Raw genomic sequence first — 23,042 nt, forward strand, 5'->3', positions numbered from 1 at the left:
TTGTTTAATGTATTTTGAATTGCTAAAATGAAAATTAAGTTAGTTAAGGGTCAATAAAGTGAGTCTTTTTTTCCTTCTGTGCATTATCTGAAAAGAATAAATCACTTCAAAAGTTGAACGATGGGTTAAGAGGAAGTATTTGAATACTAAAAGTGGTGTTTCAATTGCTTGCATAATTTTGAAGTAAAATTGCCATACTGGCCTGTAGGTTTGATATTCTTTGCATGGAAATGGTCTTTGGTGATTTGAATTTTCCAACTCTAATACTTCTGGTTCAAAATATTTCTGATATTTTAAACTGAAGCTGTTCTATGTTATGCTTCTTAAAGATTAAAAATCCTATTCGGAGACATTTATAATGATAGCAGTATGAGTGTATAATGAAAAACCTTTTTGCAGTGTACCCTCAAAACATCCTAGAAACTGTCTTCTTCAGTGGGAGAAGGGGGGGTGTATCTTTGAAATTTCAGTGAACAACTGCTGCTTCCAAATTACCCTTGTTTGTATTTTAGACCATGTTATTTGGCCTCCTAGTTTTAAAATTGAGTAACATCTTTTGCTCCCTCCACAAGACAGTATAGGACAATCTTGGGACTCCCTACTGCACATGGATTAGGCAGAAAGCTCCATGAAGAAAAAAACTAGCGCAACATAAGAGGAGACTGTCCAACAGAAAATTGAGATATCACCTCTCTTAGACTGTATCATAAGATTCAAAAGGAAACAAGTATCTACTACATGTTGTCAGTAAGATATGAAGACACTGCTTTTGTGTGTGGGGGGGGGGGTGTAGGCATTGAAGAAAGAGACTAGGGGAAGATAAGCAGAATTGCCTGGAAACTGAAAACATGAAAGCAGAATTCAGAATTAGAAAGACTGACATACAATTAGACAAACAGTAAAGCAAAGGACAACCTTGAGGAATGTTCCCAAATTCAGAGGGGAAGAATAAAGAGATGCCTGATTTCTAAAGTCAGAATAAATGTAACAGAAACCGTAATTGCAAATAAAGAAGGAAACTTACCCTTTTTATAAAGGACAACCTTGAGGAATGTTCCCAAATTCAGAGGGGAAGAATAAAGAGATGCCTGATTTCTAAAGTCAGAATAAATGTAACAGAAACCGTAATTGCAAATAAAGAAGGAAACTTACCCTTTTTATAAAAAGATACATCTTGGGGTTGAGAGTGTTTGCAGGCATGTGACTTAGGTTTCACTGTTCAGCACATTTCCTTTGAAATTCAAGTATGAGTTAGGCTGTGCTGCACAGAATCCATTTTGCCAGCAAATGTGGAAGAGCACTGCAAAGCTTGTGGCTTTCGCCCTACACCCTGGCTGTGGAAGTAGCCTGTGCTGTTTCCCTAGTGCCCCACAGTTGTGGATCATCACACCTCTGAACTGTCCGTTATGATTTGATCATAATTCCTAGCTACATAACTTCCAAGCCCGAGTCTGACTCTTAACAGATTTTGTGAGCTGTCTAATAACTTTTAATAAATTCCTTTTCTGCTTAAACCGGCTAGAAGACAAAAATGCCTCTTCTGGAGTATTAGTGGAGAAATTGATAATATACTTGACTATAAAAAAAATGTTGGAGTTCAAAAAAACAAAAATGTATTTGTCAGTTTTTGAAGCCCTGCTGTATATGTAGAAATCACTAAGTTTATTATGCCCAAAGAAAGATTTGTATTAAAGTGTTTATAGCAACCTTACTCACAATATCCAAAAACTGGAAACCACTCAAATGTTCACCAAGCAGGATCACGGATAAGCAAACTGCTGTATATTCATACAGTAAATTAGTACTTAGTAGTTAAAAAAAAAAAGAACAGATTACTAAGATATGCAAGAATGGTGATGAATCTCAAAACATTGGTTGAGCAGAAGTCAGATACAAAGATCTACTCTGTGATTCCACTTACATGAAGTTCAAGAGCATGCAAAAGTAGTCTATGGTGAAGGAAATTAGGTAGCAGGGCATGAGAGTTGGCTGGAAAAGGGTAAAGGGAACTCTGGGTGATAGAAATGGTCTGTATTTTCTTTGGTGGTAGTTACAAGGTAGATACAATTGTCAAAACTCATTGAATACTTAAAATCTGAGCCTTTTATTCTGTGTAAATTTTATTTTAATTCCACAAAAGATGTGATTTAACAAAACAAAAAAGGTCAGTCACTTGGGAAATCAGATATACTCTTTGGGGCCTAAAGAGGGAAAAATAAAATAGGCATTCAATTCAAGGGTTTAAAAGACTAGCACTAAGGAACATGGAGGAAAAAATGGATTTATAAGAAGAAAAAAGAAAAATAAAACCATTACAGAAGATATTTTTAATTGAGACCACTATTAAATAGATTCAAAAATTTTGATAAAATGAACTTTTCTGAAATTGAGGAAAAAAATTTTAAAAAGTATGAAAGAAATACCTCTTGGACACTAGGGTGGCTCAGTCAGTTGAGCCTCCAACTCTTTCTTGATTTAGGCTTAGGTGATGATCGCAGAGTCGTGGGATCAAGCCCTGCGTCAGGCTCCGTGCTGAGTGTGGAGTCTGCTTAAGATTCTCTCTCTCCTTCTGCCCTTATCCCCTGCTTGCTCTTTCTCTCTCTAAAAAAAAAAAAAAAAAAAGAAAGAGGAAGGAAGGGAGACACCTAAAAAATGTTTTTAGGAGTATCTGGCTGGCTCAGTTAGAAGAGCATACAACTCGATCTCAGGGCCGTGAGTTTGAGGCCCCATATTATGTTGTAGAGATTACTGAAAAAATAAAAACACGTTTTTAGACCCAGGTAATTTTTCAGATGAATTATTCCAAATGTTTAAGGAATTAAAAACTGTCATGATGAATTAAAAACTGTTTTGGGAAACCCATGGGGGAGGGGAAGGAAAAAAAAAAAAAAAAAAAAGAGGTTAGAGTGGGAGAGAGCCAAAGCATGAGAGACTCTTAAAAACTGAGAACAAACTGAGGGTTGATGGGGGGTGGGAGGGAGGGGAGGGTGGGTGATGGGTATTGAGGAGGGCACCTTTTGGGATGAGCACTGGGTGTTGTATGGAAACCAATTTGACAATAAATTTCATATATTGAAAAAAAATAAATAAAAACTGTTTTGGAACAGTTATTTTGTGAAGTTAATGTAATCCTGGTATGAAAACCTGGCATAAAAAGACAATTATGTAGACAGTAAAAAAAATCGTGGTTGCCTGGGGTTGGGAGAGTAGGGAGGGATGAATAGGGCAAGCACAGGATTTTTAGGGCAGTGGAAATTCTATAAAATATTGCAGTGATGGATACATGTTATGATACATTTGTCCAAACCCATAGAATGTACACCACCAAGAGTGAACAGCAATGTAAACTATGAACTTTGGGTGATTATGATGTATCATTGTAGGTTCATCAGTTGTAACAGTTCGTCACCTCTGATGCCTGATGGTGGTAACAGAGGAGGGGGAGGCTATGCATGTAGAGAGGGCATGTAAGAAGTCTCTGTGCCATTCTCTCACTTGTACTGTAAAGCTAAAACTGCTCTAAAAAATTGCCTTAAAAATAATAAATAAAATGTTAATACCTGACAAGGAGAGACTTAATAAAACTACAGACAGATCTCATCCATGAATGTAATATAAAACCAAAAAATGCCAGTTAAAATAATAGCTAATTGAACTCAACAGCGCATTAAAAGAATAATACCCAGGTAGAGGTAGGATTTCCCTTAGGAATCCAACTTAGGAAATATATTAATATAGTTAAATCTATTTATGGTTTAGATAATATGTGATTTCCTCTAGGGAAAACGTATAAAACACAATAACCATTCCTTTTTGATAAATAGAACTTCGCAAAGAAATACAGCTAATTTTCTATTTTGGTAAATATTTCACACCCACAGCTAACAAACTTAACCATGTGGTTTTGGTGATATTACCAGTAAAATCCCTGGGAGAAGCTAACCTGCCTATTATTTTTTTATGCTATTAGGAGTATGGTTTAGTGAGTTAAGATTAAATAAGAGGGCTATTAGAAGAAAAGAAATAATTATAGATAATACAGGATCTACCTAGAAAACCAAAAGAGGGTTGCGTCAGGTGGCTAGATGTAGGAGAAATACGCAGAAATAATATAATTTTTTGGACGTTACCATCAAATATATAGAAGGGTATAGTCATTTTAAAGATGATCCCAGGGCAAGAATAGGTAACCAGAAACAAACCCTGGTAAAATTTACCATGGTAAAGGAGATATCATACATCACAGGAGAAGGGAAGGATTATTCAGTGTAATTAGGACTTCAAAAACATGAATGGTTTAGATATTAACTTGAATATGTTAAAATTATAATTAAAAAAAGAATTTAAAAATGTTCTAACTGTAGAAAATATTAATGAAACTAGAAAATACATTAAAATTGTTGAGAATGAAGTGCCTTCTAAGTTTATAAGTACTCAGAAAAAATTATAAAAGAAATGATCAGTAAATATAAATGAAAATGACTGATCTGTATATTGTACATATATAAATTATATGTAAGTATACATATATATAACATGTACACATGTTCTTTTTATTTATGTAAAACTTCTATTTTGAGGATTCCACCTCCCCCCCCCCCCCCATAGGTTCTCGTTAGGTTAGTTGGCAGTGAAAGTCTCCCATCTCAAGAAGTAGAAGTTGTACATATACATAAATCGTGTGTGTGTGTGTGTGTGTGTCATAAACATACACATGTATACGTAGGTGTGATTTATATGTATTATATATATCACAGAAACAAGTTATATTAAAAAATAAATATAAATGGAATATAAAAAATGTATATCACAGACACAATGACAACAGTATTTATAGAAAAGCATTTTAGAAGCAAATATAGTAGGCAATCACTTTTGAATTTAAAGCTGAGGTATTACATTAAGAAAATTGAGCTTTGCTGAACAGGAATAGAACAGGAGGGAATTTGGGGGGGGGGGGGGTCTCAGGTTTTCATTGTAAAATTTAAAATGTAGAAAACACTTAAGACAAAATTATTTTTAAAGAATTTTATTGATCACTCTTAAAGCATTCTTCTCTATTAATAACTGAGCACTTTCCATTATAAACAGAAGTTATGAGTTTAAGGGAAATGAAAACTTGTTTTAAAACACTCTTTTGTTTCAAATCCTATATTTTTTTAAACCTTTATCTGATGTAACACTAAGTAATAGGTAGCTTGTGATGCTCATGGGGGATGTACAGAGAGGAAACTTTCCCCCCCAAAAAGACTTTTTAAAACATAAGTGTAGGGGCACTTGGGTGGCTCAGTTGGTTAAGCGTCCGACTTCGGCTCAGGTACTTGATCTCACGGTTTGTGAGTTCGAGCCCCGCGTTGGGCTCTGTGCTGACAGCTCAGAGCCTGGAGCCTGCTTTGGATTCTGTGTCTCCCTCTCTCTGCTCCGCCCCTGCTCATGCTCGCTTGCTTGCTGTCTCTCAGAAATAAAGAAACATTAAAAAAATAAAAAGTAAAAAAACAAGTGTAATAACAGCAGTTGGAAAAAGCATTTGCATCAAGCATTGGACAGAAGCCTGATTTGCTGGGGACTTTTGGATGGGTTGAAAGAGTCATGGTTACTTAACCTCTCTTTGCCTCAATTTCCTCTTCCATAAAATGGAGAAAATAATAGCACTTTCTTCATTGGGTTATTAGGAAGATTAACTGATGAATAGTGCTAGTATGTGTTAAGTGTTCAACAGATGTTAACAGCTAGCCATAACCTAGTAAAGTGAATCAAACAAAGAAGAGAAACCAGAACAACCTCTCCTTCCTCTATAGATGAAGGATGAAAGATAGAACCAAAAATATTGTTGAGCCCAGCAATAATTGTAGGTTTAAATAATTAATACCCATTGCTGGTGAGGCTGTGGTGAAATACATGTTCACATAAGAGTATGAAGTGGCCTAACATTTAGAAAGGAACTTGTTCCTACATTTTCACTCACTAATGTCATCTCTGTAAATACATCCTCAGAAGAAAGAATCCTGAATATGTACAAATACATCTCTACAAAATGATTAAAATTGGCATTACTTATAATAGTGAAAAATTGGAAGCAATTTAAATATCCAGCAATAGAGAAATAAATTATGATAAATCTATTTGAAATACTTTACTGAGCAATCATTAAAAATTTTTCGAAGGGACACCTGGCTGGCTAAGTTGGTAGAACATCTGACTCTTGATCTCAGGGTCGTGAGGTCAAGCCCCATGTTGGACATGGAGCCCACTTTAAAAAACGAAAATTGGGGCGCCTGGGTGGCTCAGTCGGTTAGGTATCCAACTTCAGCTCAGGTCATGATCTCACAGTTCCGGGTTCGAGCTCCGCATCGGGTTCTGTGCTGACAGCTCGGAGCCTGGAGCCTGCTTCAGATTCTGTGACTCCCTTTCTCTCTCTGCCCCTCCCCTGCTCATGCTCTGTCTCTCAAAAAATAAATAAACGTTAAAAAGTTTAAAAAAAAAAAAAAAGAAATTGTTTTTTTGAAGTTTGTAACAACAGAAAATGCAAATGTGTAATGTTAGCTTGAAAAAATCAGACTGTAAATTGGTATATATGTTACAATTATACCTAGTTTTTTTTAAACATGTTTAAGGAAAAAGATCTGCGTGAAAATATGTCAAAAATGTTAGCAGTAATTGTCTTTGGGTGTTGGCATTTTGGCCAGTCCTTAAAATAATTCCTTCTTTTTCTATGATTTCCACATGTAACAAGTTTATATTTTACCATAGCATAAAATATTTTAAAATTGATATTATGATTTTACAAATGGCTCTGTGTAGCTCATGTTTTTTTATTTTTTTATTGAAGTATAGTTGACGTATAGCATTATATTAGTTTCAGGTGTACAGCATACACCTGAGTGGTTCAGCATTTATATACATTACAAAATGCTTGCCATAAGTGTACTTACACTCTGTTACCATACAAACTTAATGCAATATTTTGACTCTGTCCCCTGTGCTGTACATTTCATCTCAACGACTTATTTATTTTATAACTGGAAATTTGTACCTCTTAATTCTCTTTACCTATTTCACCAATTACCCAACCCTCTGACCCTCCCTTTTAACAATCACCAGTTCACTATATTTATGAGTCTTTGGGTGGGGGAAGGTTTGTTTGTCCCTCTGTTTTGTTTTTTAGAGTCCACATATAAGTGAAACCATATAGTATTAATTTTTGTCTCGCTTAGTGTCACTTAGCATGATACCTGGAGGTCTGTCTATGTTGTTGCAAATGGCAAGATCTCATTCTTTGTTATGGCTGAGTGATATTCCATTATATATATGTTCCACATCTTCTTTATTCAATCATCTATAGATGGACACTTAGGTTGCTTCCATATCTTGCTATTATAAATAATGCTGCAGTAAACATAGGGGCACATATATCTTTTTGAATGAATGTGTTTGTTTTGGTTTGGGTTGTTTTGTTTTGTTTTTTCAAATAAATATCCAGAAATGGAATTGCTGGGTCATGTGATATTTCTGTTTTAATTTTTTTAAGAACCTCCATACTATTTTTCGTAGTTGCTAACACCCTATTATATTTATAACCCCAATACCCTATTATATTTATAAGCCCAATTTATAACCCTACCAACAGTGCATGAAGATTCCCTTTTCTCCGTATTCTCGCCAAAGCTTAGTTCTTGTCTTTTTGATAGTAGCCATTCTGACTGGTGTGAGCTGGTGTCTCATTGTGGTTTTGATTTGCATTTCCCTGATGATTAGTGATGCTGAGCATCATTTCAAGTGTCTGTTGGCCATCTGTATATCCTTTTTAGAAAGATGTCTGTTCAGGTCCTCTGCCCATTTTTTAATCAAATTATTTGGATTTTTTGCTATTGAGTTGTATGAGTTCTTTGTGTTTTGAATATTAACCCCTTATCAGACATGTCATTTGCAAATGTCTTCTGTTCAGCAGGTTGCCTATTTGTTTTCTTGGTTGTTTCCTTCACTGAGCAGAAGGATTTTATTTTGGTGTAGGTTACAAGTGTTTATTTTTGCTTTTATTATCCTTGCCTAGGGAGGCACATCCAGAAAAATATTGCTAAGGCCAATGTCCAAGACATTACTCTTAGGTATTTTATGGTTTCACATCTCATACTTCAGTTTTTAATCCATTTTGAATTTATTTTTGTGTATGGAGTATTCTTTAACATGTAGCTGTTCACTTGTCGTAACACCATTTATTGAAGAGGCTGTCTTTTCCTATTGTGTATGCTTGCCTCCTTTGTTATATGTTAATTGACCATATATATGTGGATTTATCTCTGGGCTGTCTGTTCCATTGATCTATGTGTCTGTTTATGTGCCAGCACCATACTGTTTTCAGTACTATGGCTTTGTAGTATAGTTTGAAATCTGGGATTGTGATACCTCCAGGTATCAAAAGAACCAAAGATTTGCTTTGGTTCTTCAGAATCTTTTTTGGTTGCATACAAATTTTAGGATTATTCTAGTTCTGTGAAAAACACTATTGATAGGGATGATAGGGATTGATAGGGATTGCATTGAATCTGCAGATTTCTTTGGGTAGTTATGCACATTTTTAACAATTGTTCTCCCAATCTTTGAGTATGCTATATTTTTACATTTATTTGTGTCATCTTAAGTTTCTTTCGTCAGTGTCTTACATTTTTAAGAGTACAGGTCTTGCAACTCCTTGGTTAAATTTGTTCCTAGGTGTTTCACCTACAGTTGTAAATGAGATTGTTTTATTAATTTTTCTTTCTGCTAGTTATTATATAGACATGCAGTTGATTTCTGTGTATTGATTTTTGTATCCTGCAACTTCACTGAATTCATTCATTCTAATTTCTTGGGGGTGGTGTCTTTAGGGTTTTCTATGTATAATATCGTGTCATCTGCAAATAGTGACAGTTTTACTACTTTCTAATTTGAATGGCTTTTCTTTTTCTTGCCCAATTGCTGTGACTAGGACTTCCAGTACAATGTTGAGAGTAAAAGAGGCAAGAAATAGGCATCCTCACCTTGTCCTGATCTTAGAGAAAACGCTTTTAGCTTTTCACCATTGAGTATGATGTTAGGTGTGGGTTTGTCATATATGGCCTTTATTAAGTTGAGGTATGTTCTTTCTGTACCTACTTTATTGAGAGTTCTTATCATTAATAGATGTTGAATTTTGTCAAATGTTTTTTCCACATGTATTGAGGTGATCATATGATTTTTATCCTTCATTGTTAATATGGTGTATCATGTTGATTGATTTGCAGTTATTGAACCGTTGTTACATTCCTTGACTAAATCTCACTTGATCATGGTGTATGATCCTTTGAATATATTGTTGAATTTGGTTTCTTAATATTTATTGAAGATTTTTGGCGTCTGTATTCATTAGGGATATTGGTTTGTAATTTTGGTTTTTTTGTAGTGTCTTTGGTTTTGGTATTGGGGTAATGCTGGCCTCATAGGATGAATTTGGAACCATTCCTTCCTCTTCTGTTTTTGACAAAGATAGGTATTAACTCTTTTTCAAGTGTTTGATAGAATTCTCCTATGAAGCCATCTGATCCTCAACTTTTGTTTGTTAGGGGTTTTTTGGTTACTGATTCAATTTCATTACTAGTAATCAGTCTGTTCAGACTTTTTTCTTTTTTCTGATTGAGTCTTGGAAGATTGTATGTTTCTAGGGATTTATCCATTTCTTCCAGGTTATCCAATTTGTTGGTGTATAATTTTTCATTCCTTTGTATTTTTGTGATGTCAGTTGTAGCTTATCCGTTTTCATTTCAAGTTTTATTCATTGGAATATTCTTTGTCTTAATGACTGTAGTAAAGGTTCATCAGTTTTATCAAAGAACCATCTCCTAGTTTCATTGATTTTTTTTCTTTTTTTTTTTTTTCAGTCTCGCTATTTCAGTATTTTCACTATGATCTTTATTATTTCCTTCCTTCTAGTAACTTCAGGTTTTGTTTGTTCTTTTGCTAGTTCTTTTTCTTTCAGGTATAAGGTTAGATTGTTTGAGTTTTTTGTTTTTTTTTTTTTTCTTTCTTGAGGTACGCCTGTATTGCTGTAAACTTCCCTCTTAGAACTGCTTTTGCCATGTCCCAGAGTTTTTAGACCATTGCATTTTCATTTTTATTTGTCTCAAGGTAATGTTTTGACCCGCTGATTCAGTAGCATGTTGTTTAGCTTCCATATGTTTGCTTTTTCCTGTTTTTTTCCCCTGTGATTCTAGTTTCATAATGTTGTGGTTGTAATAGATGCTTGTATGATTACTATGTTCTTAAATTTATTGAGACTTGTTTTATGGCCTAACATGAAATCTATCCTAGAGAATGTTTCATGTGCACTTGAGAAGAATGTGTATTCTGCTGTTGGATGCAGTGTTCTGTTTGTATCTGTTAAGTACATCTGGTCTAATGTGTTGTCAAAGCCACTGTTTCCTTACTAATTTTCTATTGGATATTCTATCCTTTGATGTAAGTGGGGTGTTAAAGGCTACTCTGATTATTGTGTATTACCGTCCATTTCTTTTTTTATAACCATTAATTTTTCTATATATTTAGGTGCTTCTCTGTTAGGTGTATAGATAATTACAATTCGTATAGCCTCTCATGGATTGATCTCTTTATCATTAAGTAATACTTTGTTTTGTTTCTAGTTACAGCCTGTTTTAAAGTCTGTTTCATCTGGTAGAGTATTGCTAGTCCAACTTTTTTTTCCTGCTTCCATTTGCATGGACTATCTTTTTCCATCACTTCACTTTTAGTCTGTATATGTCTTTATGTCTGAAGTGAGTCTCTTGTAGACATCATGTTCTTACATAGAGGGGTCTTGTTTTATCCATTCAGCCACTCTGTCTTTTTTGGCATATTTAGACCATTTACATTTTAAGCAATTATTTTTTTTTAATGTTTATTTATTTATTTTGAGAGAGAGAGAGAGTGCATGGGTGGGTCAGGGCAGAGAGAGCGAGAGAGAGAACCCCAAGCAGGCTCTGTGCTATTAGCATGGAACCTGATGCAGGGCTCGATCCCACGAAAAGTGAGATCATGACCTGAGCCAAAATCAGGAGTCAGATGCTTAACTGACTGAGGCACCCCCATTTTAAGCAATTATTAATAGGTATGTACTTATTGCCATTTTGCCAATTGCTTGCTGGGTTTTGTTTTGTTTGGGGGGTTTTTTGTAGCTCTTGTCTTTTTTTTTTTATTCTTCTCATGCTCTCTACCCTCATGATGTGATGACTTTCTTTAGAGCTATGCTTGGATTCCTTTATTTTTTTTTGTGCCTATTAAAGTTTTATGGTGTGTGGTTACCATGAAGTTCATATATAACATCAGTCTATATTAAGTTGATAGTTGCTTAAGTTCAAGTACTTTTTACATTTTTTTGTTTTGTGTATCTGTTGACTGATTTTTGTAGATAGTTGATTTTCCTACTTTTGTCTTTTTACCTCCTTACTAGCATTATAAGTGATTAAACTACTATCTTCATTGTATGTTTGCTTTTACCAGTGAAGTGTTCCTCTCACCATGTTCTTCTCTTATTCTTTTCACTTAAAGAATTCCCTTTAACATTTCTTGTACAGCTGCTTGAGTGGTCATCAAGTCCTTCAACTTTTGTTTGTCTTGCAAACTCTTTCTCTCTCCTTCCATTCTGAATGATAACCTTGCTGGGTACAGTTCTCTTGGTTATAGGTTTTGTTGTTGTTGTTTTCCCCTCAGCAATGTGAATGTGTCACCACTCGCTTCTGGTCTGCAAAATTTCTGCTGAAAAGTCAGCCTTATAGGGTTCCCCTTGTATGTAGCTGTTTGCTTCTTCTCTTACTGCTTTTAAGATTCTCTGTTCATCTTTAATTTTTACCATTTTAATTACTGTGTGTTGGGAAGGACCTCCTGGGTTTCATCTTGTTTGGGGCTCCCTTTATGTCCTGGAGCTGGTCTCTATTTCCTTACAGGTTGGGGAAGTTTGCAGCCATTATTTCTTCAAATAAGTTTTCTGCCCCATCTTCCCTTTCCTGTGACCCCTATAATATAGATGTTCTTATACTTGATGTTGTTGCAGAAGTCCCTTAACATATCCTCATTTTTTAAGTTCTTTCTTTCTTTTTGCTGTTGAGCTTGGTTGCTTTCCATTACCTGTCTTCTCGATCACTGATCTGTTCTGCATCCTCTAATCAGGCATTGATTCCCTCGAGCTTGTTTTTCATATTTTCTGTCTCTTTGTTGAAGTACTCACAGTATCATTCACTCTTCCCTCCAATCTTTATGGCTATTACTTGGAGCCTTTAATCAGGTTGAATGCTCATTTCCATTTTGTTTAGCTCTTTTTCTTGGATTTTGTCTTGATCTTTCATTTGGATCGTATTCCTGTCTCCTCATTTTGTCTGACTCTGTGTTTGTGTCTGTGTGTTAGGTCAGCTCCTTCTCCTGCTCTTGAGAGTAGTGGCTTTATATAAAAGGTGTCCTGTGGTGCCCAGTAGTGCGATTCCCACCTGGTCACCAGAACCAGTCCCTCCAGGAATGATTTCTGTGGGGGTTGTGTGCACTCTCCCGTTGTGACTGGTCCAGCACTACTGTGGGTGTGGTGCATTGACAGGCAAGGCTTCCTTCAACATAGCTGGCTTAAGGGTCAGGCTACAAACTGTGGCAGGTGTGTTGATGAATAGGGCTTCCCCCCTCTTCTGTCCATAGTTGCTTTTGAGAGGCACTAGTTCTAACCAGGGCTGCCCACCAAGTATGGTGGGATGGCCACCGCATTGGATGGGCGCCTTTGGGTGGGGTGTTTCTGCAGGGAACATGAGGTGGGACAAGAGTGTTAGCAAGGCAGATGGAGAGTGTCACAACTGGCTCCCACCAGCATCGGGACCGCTAGGCTGAAGGAGGGAAGGGAAATGGCACCTGCCAGCACTTTTCGTTCTGGAGAAAATTCCTACGGAATTTTCTGCTCCTCTGGCACATACTGTATAATTAGTAAATCCCTGTCACATATAAATAACCCAGGCACTTTCAAACTGCTGCCTCTGTGCTGGGTCTTAGAGCAAGTGATATGGCGTGTTTGCCCTTTAAAAGCAGAGTCTCAGGATAGCCTTCCAGCTCCTGGAGTGAAGTAAGCCCTGCTGACTTTCAAAGCCAGATGTTAATGGGGGCTTCTCTTCCCTGTGTAGAGAACCTCAGGGCAAGGGTGCCCAGTGGGGACTAGATCCCTTTACTCCCCAGGGAGGACCTCTGCACCTGTGAATTCCTTCCTGCTTAAGGGTTGCCACCCCAGGGATTTGGTTCCCAGCCGCACCTCTTCCCCTCTTATCAACGTGGCTTTCTCTTTACGTCTTTAGCTATGGAAAAGCTGTTCTGTTAGTCTTCAGGTCCTTTTCAGAGTGAGTTCCACTGTGTGCAGTTGCAGCCTTGATGGGTTCGTGGGAGAAGATGAGCTCAGGATCCTCCTACGCCGCCATCTTCCCAAGCTCCTCATCTTTATTTTTAGTTTTTATGCATAAAGTGACAAACTGTCTAAATCTGGCTTGTTTTGTAGATAAAGCAATGGTTTTAAAACATCACCCAGATAAACGGAAAGCAGCTGGTGAACCAATCAAAGAAGGAGATAATGACTACTTCACTTGCATAACTAAAGGTAAGAAAATACCTTAGGGTCAGGAATTTGTAATGGTGGTGATCATTAAGTGCTAGGATTGGATTTCTAGTGTATATACTGTAGTTAATTTAAGTATACCATGACATTTAAAAACACTTTCGGTTATATCTGGTTGTTTCTGATAACCCACCCCAGAGCCTTACTCCCAAAGCGAGGTTCTCTCAACCAGCAGCATCAGCAGCACCTGGCAGCTTATCAGGAATGCAGAAACCAGGTCCCCACCCCAGGTCCGCTGACAGTCCGTGTATTAACGAGATCTTCTGGGGATTCTTATATGAGAAACTCCTCCTGCAGTCATTTCATCCTAAGTGTTCTCTAACAAGAATGCTAAGTTATTTCTCCGTTTCAGATACTTTGTAGGACTAAATTGTCCTCAGATGTTTTGCTAATTTAAATCCAAAAGTTGATGGTATCCTGCTGTGGGACTCAAGATGACGTTCATTGCTCTTTACATAGCCATATGTTCGTTAAGCAAATTAATATAGATTGTTACCATATCTAAGTGTGTGTTGTTAGGTGTGATTTTACATTTTGATGATAACTTTTTAAAATCGTGTACACCCCTTTCAGACTTACTCTTTTGGGCCTACTCTTACATAGTGCTCAAGATGCTAGATGCTAAAGGTTCTTTGTTTTTGTTTTTGTTTTTTTTACAACCTTGGACTCTAACAGTTAATTTTCTAGCTATTTCTATTTCCTTGGAGTCATGCATTCTTAAGGGATGAGTATTTAACCACTGTTTTGTCACTTGCCTTCCAGAAGAGGTACTGAAAGAAGTTATGAAGTCAGATTCTATCCAGTAGCACTAGTGGTATCATTACCTACATTCAATCTTTTCCTTCCCACAAACACACAAAATTTTTAAATATGAAAAATAACCTTTTTAAAAAAATGTTTATTATTGAGAGACAGAGAGACACAGAGTGTGAGCAGGGGAGGGGTAGAGAGAGGGGGAGACACAGAATCCAAAGCAGGCTCCAGGCTCTGAGCGGTCAGCACAGAGCCCGAGGGGCTCGAACTCACGAACTGTGAGATTGTGACCTGAGCCAAAGTTGGTCAGCTAACCGACTGAGCCACCCAGGCACCCCGAAAAATAACTTTTTTTTTAAAGGAAGGGGATTTTTTTCTCACAGAGAAAAAATGTAGCATCATAGTAATGTGACCTTACCATTTTTTCCTCAGCTTATGAAATGTTATCTGATCCAGTGAAAAGACGGGCATTCAACAGTGTAGATCCTACTTTTGATAACTCAGTTCCTTCTAAAAGTGAAGCAAAGGACAATTTCTTCGAAGTGTTTTCCCCAGTGTTTGAACGGAATTCTAGGTGAGTTAAGGGATCCCCTTGTGATCAGAATGCTATATTGGCCCGCTTCATGTAATCTTCCAGGTTTCTGCATTTTTCCCCTGATAAAAGTTTTGTTCTCTTTGTCCTTCTCTACAGTAATTGAGCCCCTCTGGTGAATGTACTGCTCTCATTTATTTTGCTCTCTGAACAGAAGTTCTGCCTTTTTTCTTTTTTTTTTTAATGTTTATTTATTTTTGAGACAGGAGTGACAGAGCATGAGCGGGGGAGGAGGGGCAGAGAGAGAGGGAGACACAGAGTTAGAAGCAGGCTCCAGGTTCTGAGCATTTAGTACAGAGCCTGATGTGGGCCTCGAACTCACAAGCTGTGAGATCATGACCTGGGCTAAAGTCAGACACTCAACCAACTGAGCCACCCAGGCACCCCAGAAGTTCTGCCTTTTGATGGTGAAATTCCTTTACACCTCATAGGATATTTTTCTTTTTGATTTCCTTTGTGGGAAAGAACAGTAACTGACTTTATGTAGTGTGATATTTTACTTAAGTGATAGTAATTTCCCATTCTTTTGCTTCCCTTTTACTGATGGGTACATACTCTTTCTGGCCCCTTATCATCTGATAAAGCTTTTGTTCTTTTGGAACTGTTTTCTTGGAGCATTTCATTATCATAAAGTTCTCTGACAAAGGATGAGATATCTTTTTTTTTTCTCTCTTTTGGTGATTTTTTTTTTTTTAATGTTTATTTATTTTTGAGAGAGAGACAGAGCACAAGCAGGGGAGGGGCAGAGAGAGAGGGAGACACAGAATCCGAAACAGGCTCCAGGCTCTGAGCTGTCAGCACAGAGCCCAATGCAGGGCTCGAACTCACGAGCTGTGAGGTCATGACCTGAGCTGAAGTCAGACACTGAGCCACCCAGGTGCCCCAAAGATGAGATATCTTTAATGTTACTGTATTTGTAATTTATTTCATCGAAGTCCGTTTTTAAATGGTGTATATCAATATTCTGTGTTTTCTGGTTTCATCTGCACCAGAGGGTTTCCTTAGAGCACAGTGTGTGGCTGCATGTTGGAATCACCTGGAGAGGCTAAAAAACTCCTGATGGCTGTGTTCCACTTGGAGAAATTTTAATTTAATTGTGATTTCAGTTTAATTAGTTTGGAATGCCTGTAGGGTATTTAAATACTCCCCGGTGATTCTAATGTGCAGCCAGGCTTAAGACCCACTTCATTGGCTTAGTGCAACTTAAATATTTTCTCCATCCCCTCTCCTCATTTTTTTTTTTTTAACTTTTTTTTTTTAACGTTTATTTATTTTTGAGGCAGAGAGAGACAGAGCGTGAATGGGGGGAGGGTCAGAGAGAGAGGGAGACACAGAATCAGAAGCAGGCTCCAGGTTCTGAGCTGTCAGCACAGAGCCCGACGCGGGGCTCGAACTCACGGACCGTGAGATCACGACCTGAGCCGAAGTTGGGCGCTTAACCGACTGAGCCACCCAGGCGCCCCGCTCCTCATTTTTTTATAATAGTGTTGAAGGTGGTAAAAACAAAATGGTGTAATACATTTTGTTGTGGAATGGTTTCATAGAGTAGAAAACATGGGTCAGTAACAGCCCACAGAATCCTTTCCAAGATGATGGATGAGCTGCTTTAGAAGTCCTGACTCTTAGTGGGGATGGTCATGGCAATGAGAGGGTGGGAATCTTCCCTCTATATTAACATTTTTAAAAATCTGGGGGGCGCACAGGTGGCTCATTTGGTTGAGTGCTTGACTCTTGATTTTGGCTCAGGTCATGATGCCACAGTCCTGAGTTGGGCTCCCTATTGAGTGTGGAGCCTGCTTAAGATTCTCTCTCCCTCTGCCCCTCTCCCCCACTCACACTCTTACTCTCTAAGAAAAAAAAATGTGAGCCTGCAGGTTGCTTCTGTGCTGCCTGTTTAGAGGCAGGAGTACGTGAGCTTGGGAAAGGGGGCACTGCCTGTTTTTCCTAGCTAGTATGGCAGCTGCCACAAGCCTGTAATTTGTAGAACTGAAGACAACCTGATGGTGAGAACATCGTTCCATTGTTTTCCCCAACCCCATCTACCCTTGTCTTCTCTCCCTGCTCCTGTATTGTTCGACACCTCACTGCTGATCTTCCAGCCCCATTTCTTAGTCACAGGGGATGTAGAGGATTTATAAAAAAATGTTTTTTAATAAATTAGTTTGTCTGTTGACCTTTGTACAGATTTTGAATTGAATTTTTGTCTTTTATTATTTCAGATGGTCAAATAAAAAAAATGTTCCTAAACTTGGTGATATGAATTCATCATTTGAAGATGTAGATGCATTTTATTCTTTCTGGTAAGTGAATACACTGTTCCTATGATGCTGTCATTTTTTAAAAGGATAAGTATGCAATAAATACTTGATTTTTCATAAATTTATTGAAAAATAGAATCACAGAACAAAAGCACTCTATTCAGAAGTAATCATAATAGTTTTCACATACTGCTGTAATCTACGTGATATTTAGGCTTCTATGATTTTTAAAATCTGTTTTCTAATCATCACATTTCTAGATATCAAGCATACTATTAAGGAGCCATTTGATTTCAGTAAAAATGAAAATATTTTCATTTGTCTTGCTATTAAAAATACTTGAATACACAAGGAAGGCAGTGCTTTTTTGTCTCTGATTCACTAATGTTTAATGAACACAATAAATACTCATGGCCAATTTGTATTACATTTGCTATATTTTCTGATTAAGTATCTGGTAAATGAAAACATGAAATTATTGTGAAACAAAAATAACCAAATTTAGCTCTACCAGTTGTAGTTGCTTTTCCCTTCAGAGGATACAAATCAGAGATACAATAGCCACTATGAGGGCTGCCTTAAGGCGTGACAGACTAGGAAAGGAGAAAGTAGGGAGAACTTAAACAAGTTCCAGGCAAGAGAAAAAGCTAATGGAGAGATGGCAGGGAGGCGTGATTTTAGTTTAGGGGTGAGGAGTATACTTTTAGATTTTCATACCAAATCAGTGTCATTTAACAAAGAGGAAGAAGACGACTTGAGCATAGTGTTAGGTCCACCATGTGAGGGGCGCTGTCTGCAAGACAACCTTGCCTTTAATGTTTCTTAGCACTATATGCACCTAACTTAATCTTACAAGGAAGATTTTTATTTGTTAGCTTGATTTTTTTTTTTTTTAATTTCTATTTTAGGTATAATTTTGATTCTTGGAGAGAATTTTCTTATTTAGATGAAGAAGAAAAAGAAAAAGCAGAATGGTATGTATGTAAGTCACTAATAAAGGAAGATGGTTATTTGTGATGACGTAAAAATATACTACATATATTTTTTTGTATAAATTTCTCTTTGTGTATCATTTTTTGAGTTGAGTGTTTTGAGATCCCATCTCACAAGTTAAACTAGATGGGGCCACATGGTTAGGGTATGTTAACAAATGACCAACGAATATAATTGTCACAAAAGCTCAGTTCAGCAAATTATTTTTCTTCTGTTTGCATAACTGGTTTAATTTTAGTTTTCTTTGTGTGTGTAGGGAAATACCTCCGACATGAATATTCTAAAAAAGCCAACAAAAATTAATACTAAGTAGAATCACCCTTTAATGTTAATATCAGACATTATTTACACATAAATTTATAAAATACTACATTTTCCAGTCATACCATCTATAACCAATACTTTGTTTCCAATATTTTAAGTCGTGATGAGAGGAGATGGATTGAAAAGCAGAACAGAGCAACAAGGGCACAAAGAAAAAAAGAAGAAATGAATAGGATAAGAACATTAGTTGGTAAGTATAATTAGTATTTTTAAAAAGGTTCTTTGGGGGCGCCTGCCTGGGTGGTTCAGTCAGTTGATTCTGGGTCAGGTCATGATCCAGGGTCGTGGATCAAGCCCTGTGTCACACTCCGTGCTGAGCATGAAGCCTGCTTAAGAGTCTCTCTTTCCCTCTGACCCTGTTCCCTGCTCACAGGTGTGCACTCTCCCAAAATCAGTCAATTAATTTAAAAGGATCTTTAGTTAAATGTTAGAAATTGAATTAGAAATTGAAAAAATTAACTTTTTTTTCTGGTAGACAATGCATATAGCTGTGATCCAAGGATAAAAAAATTTAAGGAAGAAGAAAAAGCCAAGAAAGAAGCAGAAAAGAAAGCAAAAGCAGAAGCAAAACGGAAGGAGCAAGAAGCTAAAGAAAAAGTAAGGTGACATTTGATGAAGCTAGACTTCAAATTGTTCATAAAATCTTTAATCTTCAGATCTCCTTTAAAAACTATAATCTTGACGTAGAGAATTAGGTGCGACTGTGCGTAAATCTTGGTAAGTTGGTACCATTGATAATTACAGGGATATTCTTTACCAGCAAATTCTTACTAAGCAAAAACATGTCGTATACATTCCTTTAATACTATGCTTATTTCTAATGTTTCTATTTTATATTTTTAATAAATGTAGAAAGAACTTTACCAGCTGCTTTTCTCAGTTTAACCTTCCATCTTCAATAAGTTGACATGTCACATTTTTTCCTAATTTATTAAAAGATTGAATTTGTAAAACAAGGTTACAGACATTTAGAAATCCTAATTTTCTTATTAAAATAATTTTATTTTCCATTAAAGCAAAGACAAGCTGAATTGGAAGCTGCTCGGTTAGCTAAAGAGAAAGAAGAGGAGGAAGTTAGACAACAAGCATTATTGGCAAAGAAGGAAAAAGATATCCAGAAAAAAGCCATTAAGAAGGAAAGGCAAAAACTTCGAAACTCATGCAAGGTGCGTCAGACTGTGATTGAACCAACACTAGGTAACAAGTAAATCCAATTGCTAATTAAACTTAAGAATATTTCTTTTTTATATTATGTAAATATAATTAAACTGGTGTACACATTTTATCTCATTTAAACATCTCTTAAATCCTTAAAATGCTTTTAAATTCATGTTTTTTTTTTTTAATTTCACGTGCAACTGTGATCAAGGCTTTTTTTTTTAACATAGCCATCATGCTGTTTTCAAACCCCCAAAAGACTTGTTTGATATTCTAATAGTCCATATTCATATATTTTTGGTTATCCCAACAATGTCTTTGTATAGTTGGTTTATTCAAATTAGGATCCAAATAAGACCATTTCAAAGGCTTTAGTGTATGTCTCCTATTGTGTCTGTAACAGGTCCCCATATATTTTAATATATGCCATTCTGAATCTTCAGTTGATAACATAATTGAAATTACTCTGCCCTGTCAGCAGGCTGTGAAAAAGGTTTAACCAGAATACAAACACAGGTGGTCTTTTCAGGCTTCTGGTTGGTGAGAGGAAAGTCTAAATAGAAAAAAATGAAATGTTTTCCTCGGATTTCACCAAGAAAATTGTTTTGAGAAGGATGCAGTATATCATGGTAGTAAAGGGTATGGGCTGAGAGCAAGCTGCCTAGCTTTGAAGTCATTCTTCACTTAACACTTACTATCTATGGGCCCTCAGGAGGTTACGTCAGCCCCTTTGTGCCTTAGTTTCCTCACCTACACATTAGCTGAATTGGTACCTAGTAATAGTGTTATGATGTTTAAATGAGAACATTCCCATGCAGTATGTAGCATATTTGGCATATAATGAGAAATCAGTAAAAAATTTAAAGAGGCCAATTAGAAAATAGAAAGCTTGAATAGTTCTTCGAGATGATGCATAAACGAGGGTAAAAGTTCTGGTGTTACATGACTTTGTTTTTATTGCTCCTTTCCAGGAGTTCATGTATTCATTCATCATATATCTGGTGAGTGCTTACTATGTGCAAGCAGTCATAATTGATGTAGATCTAATGATCATACAGTCCTCGCCTTCCAGAAATCTGGTTAATGGTGGAGAATGACAAGGGAACAGGCATTTCAAACACTTTATCTTACTAGGATGAGGAAGGACCAAAAAACAGTTAGTCAAGGGAGGTTTTCTGGATCTAGTAGGATTCATCCAGGTGAAGTAGTATGTGTATGGGGTCAGAGATGAGAGAGGTCAGGGAGCATTGAGAGAAAGCAGAGATCCATGAAGTGCGGTTTAATGAAGCAAAGGCCACCGAAGAGGTAAGGAGCCAGGTCTTGAAGGATGTTCTGTGTCTTGCTAGTTCGTATCTGCTTCTGAGTTGGTTTCGGTCAGGATGCTGAGGGAAGGCTTGAGGCAGAAACAGTTGGGAGTCTTTTGCTATAATCCAGGTGAGAATATTGTGCCTTTCAGAGAGGGTGGGAATAGAATAAGGTGAATGAAACGAGCCAGTATTTGGGAGGCAGGACAGGCTGCTGCCTAGGTGATACTGATTGTGTGCTGGAGGGAGGTAGCGTTAGTACAGGAGTATTTACATGTGTTCCAGTGTCTTGCATGGAACCCTGGGTGGATGCTGGTATAATTCAATGAAACAGAAAATAAAGGAGGAAAAGCTGAAAGGAAATGAAGAGTTCGGTTTATAGCCCTTTCCACCTCTGCCAGTTGACTTCAGTTTAGGGCATGTTGAGCGCACTGAGATGCTCAAATGGAAATTCTGAGTGGGTGGTTGGGTGTACAAGTCTGGAGTTCTGGGATCACGGTCTTCTCTATCTCAGTGGCACTAGGAGCCGTGTGAGTAGATCACCCAGAGAGAGGGCTGAGAGGGAGGAGGGTGGGGGATGCAAACACCCAAATTTAAGTACTGAAAGAGGAAGAAGAGCCCGAGGAGTGATGCAGACAGGTAGGAAGAAAATCAGTAGTGCTTTTTGGATGCTAGGGAAGGGTCAGCAGTAAAAGCATTGGGACCTTAGTGAGAGCCAGACTGCGTGCATTAAGGAAGCAAGGAGAAGTAAGGAATGGGAGACATTGGGCATAATCCTTAATCATAATTTTTCTAATATCTCCTGTTCCTTAACACATTACATTATCTTTTTAATTTCACATTTAAAATGTCTAGCAAACGTTACAGTTGAGCACACAGAAGATAGAATAGGCAGCCTAACAAAGAGAACATTGAGTACTCATACAGAATTTGATTCGTAGGTGGTTCTGAGGAATCCTTCTTTTATAACATCCAGAGATGTTCCACACCATCACCTTTTTTCTGTTTTGCTTCTCCATCGTCTTGGTAAAAGCATTTTTACTGCTAGCTGGTCAGGGGAGAGCCCTGGGAGTGTGGTTGTTAATGTTCAGAAGGCCATACGTTCACTTGAGGTATCTCTTGAGAACTTAATGCTCTGCTTATTGTGTTTATGGACATATCGTTCAGTGTCAGTAGATAAAAGATGAAAATGTTTGTGTTTGTGCTTCTAGACCTGGAATCACTTCTCTGACAATGAGGCAGAGCGGGTTAAAATGATGGAAGAAGTGGAAAAACTTTGTGATCGGCTTGAACTAGCAAGGTATAACCATAGGAGGGCTGTTGCAGTCTTTTCTTGGGCTTTGGATAAAGTTTCATCCCTTTTTTTCCTTTAGCTTACAGTGCTTGAATGAAACACTCACATCATCTACAAAAGAAGTAGGAAAGGCTGCTCTGGAAAAACAGGTAATAGAAGAACGCGTCCCTTCTACTTGTATTTAGCGTTTAGTTCTGCTTACAATATTGCTTTCACCTCAGGATTTCCCCACCTTACATAGAAGTTACTAATAAAGGCAAAGAATCTCATTTCTCTTTGTGTCCCTCAGTATGTGTTACTTCTAGTAAGCGCTTTTGTTATTTTAAATTGGACTTTGTCTGTATAGTTGTTACCATGTATAGTGCTTGAGTTGTGTATCTAGCACGTTAATAATTGTTTGACTATTCCTTGAGCATTTTTGTAGGACATTAACATTTAGAACCAAAAGAGATGTTTGTTCTGTCTAGTGTATACCTTTTATGGTACAGATGAGGAAACAGGCCCAGAAATCCAATTTAATGCAGTAAGTATTAGTACCTACAATATACAGCACTATGCCTAAGTAGTTTGGAGAAATGCTTAATGCTGTTGCTGCCACAAAGGAGTTCAGGAAACTACACTGAGGAAAAAAGGCCTGAGGACCAAAAGATGGAGGATCTGCAGTAGGTGCTGTAGGTTAAATAGGAAGTGCCCAGTACAGGGCAGAGTGGTCAGGGAAGGTTCA

The 23,042-nt window shown here is 37.2% G+C and overlaps 1 protein-coding gene across 5 annotated transcripts in view; it reads left to right on the plus strand.

Moving 5' to 3' along the window:
- Positions 1 to 23,042, plus strand: part of DNAJC2 (DnaJ heat shock protein family (Hsp40) member C2) — a 38,712-nt gene that overhangs the window by 11,086 nt on the left and 4,584 nt on the right. For all 5 annotated transcript variants that reach the window (XM_042915932.1, XM_042915940.1, XM_042915922.1 and 2 more), the window contains 9 exons: positions 13,526 to 13,624; positions 14,828 to 14,969; positions 17,207 to 17,287; positions 18,154 to 18,219; positions 18,661 to 18,752; positions 19,038 to 19,159; positions 19,579 to 19,728; positions 22,236 to 22,324; positions 22,398 to 22,467. In XM_042915932.1, coding sequence (XP_042771866.1) covers positions 13,526 to 13,624; positions 14,828 to 14,969; positions 17,207 to 17,287; positions 18,154 to 18,219; positions 18,661 to 18,752; positions 19,038 to 19,159; positions 19,579 to 19,728; positions 22,236 to 22,324; positions 22,398 to 22,467 — 911 coding nt within the window. The remainder of the gene's footprint in view (positions 1 to 13,525; positions 13,625 to 14,827; positions 14,970 to 17,206; positions 17,288 to 18,153; positions 18,220 to 18,660; positions 18,753 to 19,037; positions 19,160 to 19,578; positions 19,729 to 22,235; positions 22,325 to 22,397; positions 22,468 to 23,042) is intronic.

Source organism: Panthera leo, chromosome A2 (assembly GCF_018350215.1).
Source record: "Panthera leo isolate Ple1 chromosome A2, P.leo_Ple1_pat1.1, whole genome shotgun sequence".
In the NCBI taxonomy this organism is placed as follows: domain Eukaryota; kingdom Metazoa; phylum Chordata; class Mammalia; order Carnivora; family Felidae; genus Panthera; species Panthera leo.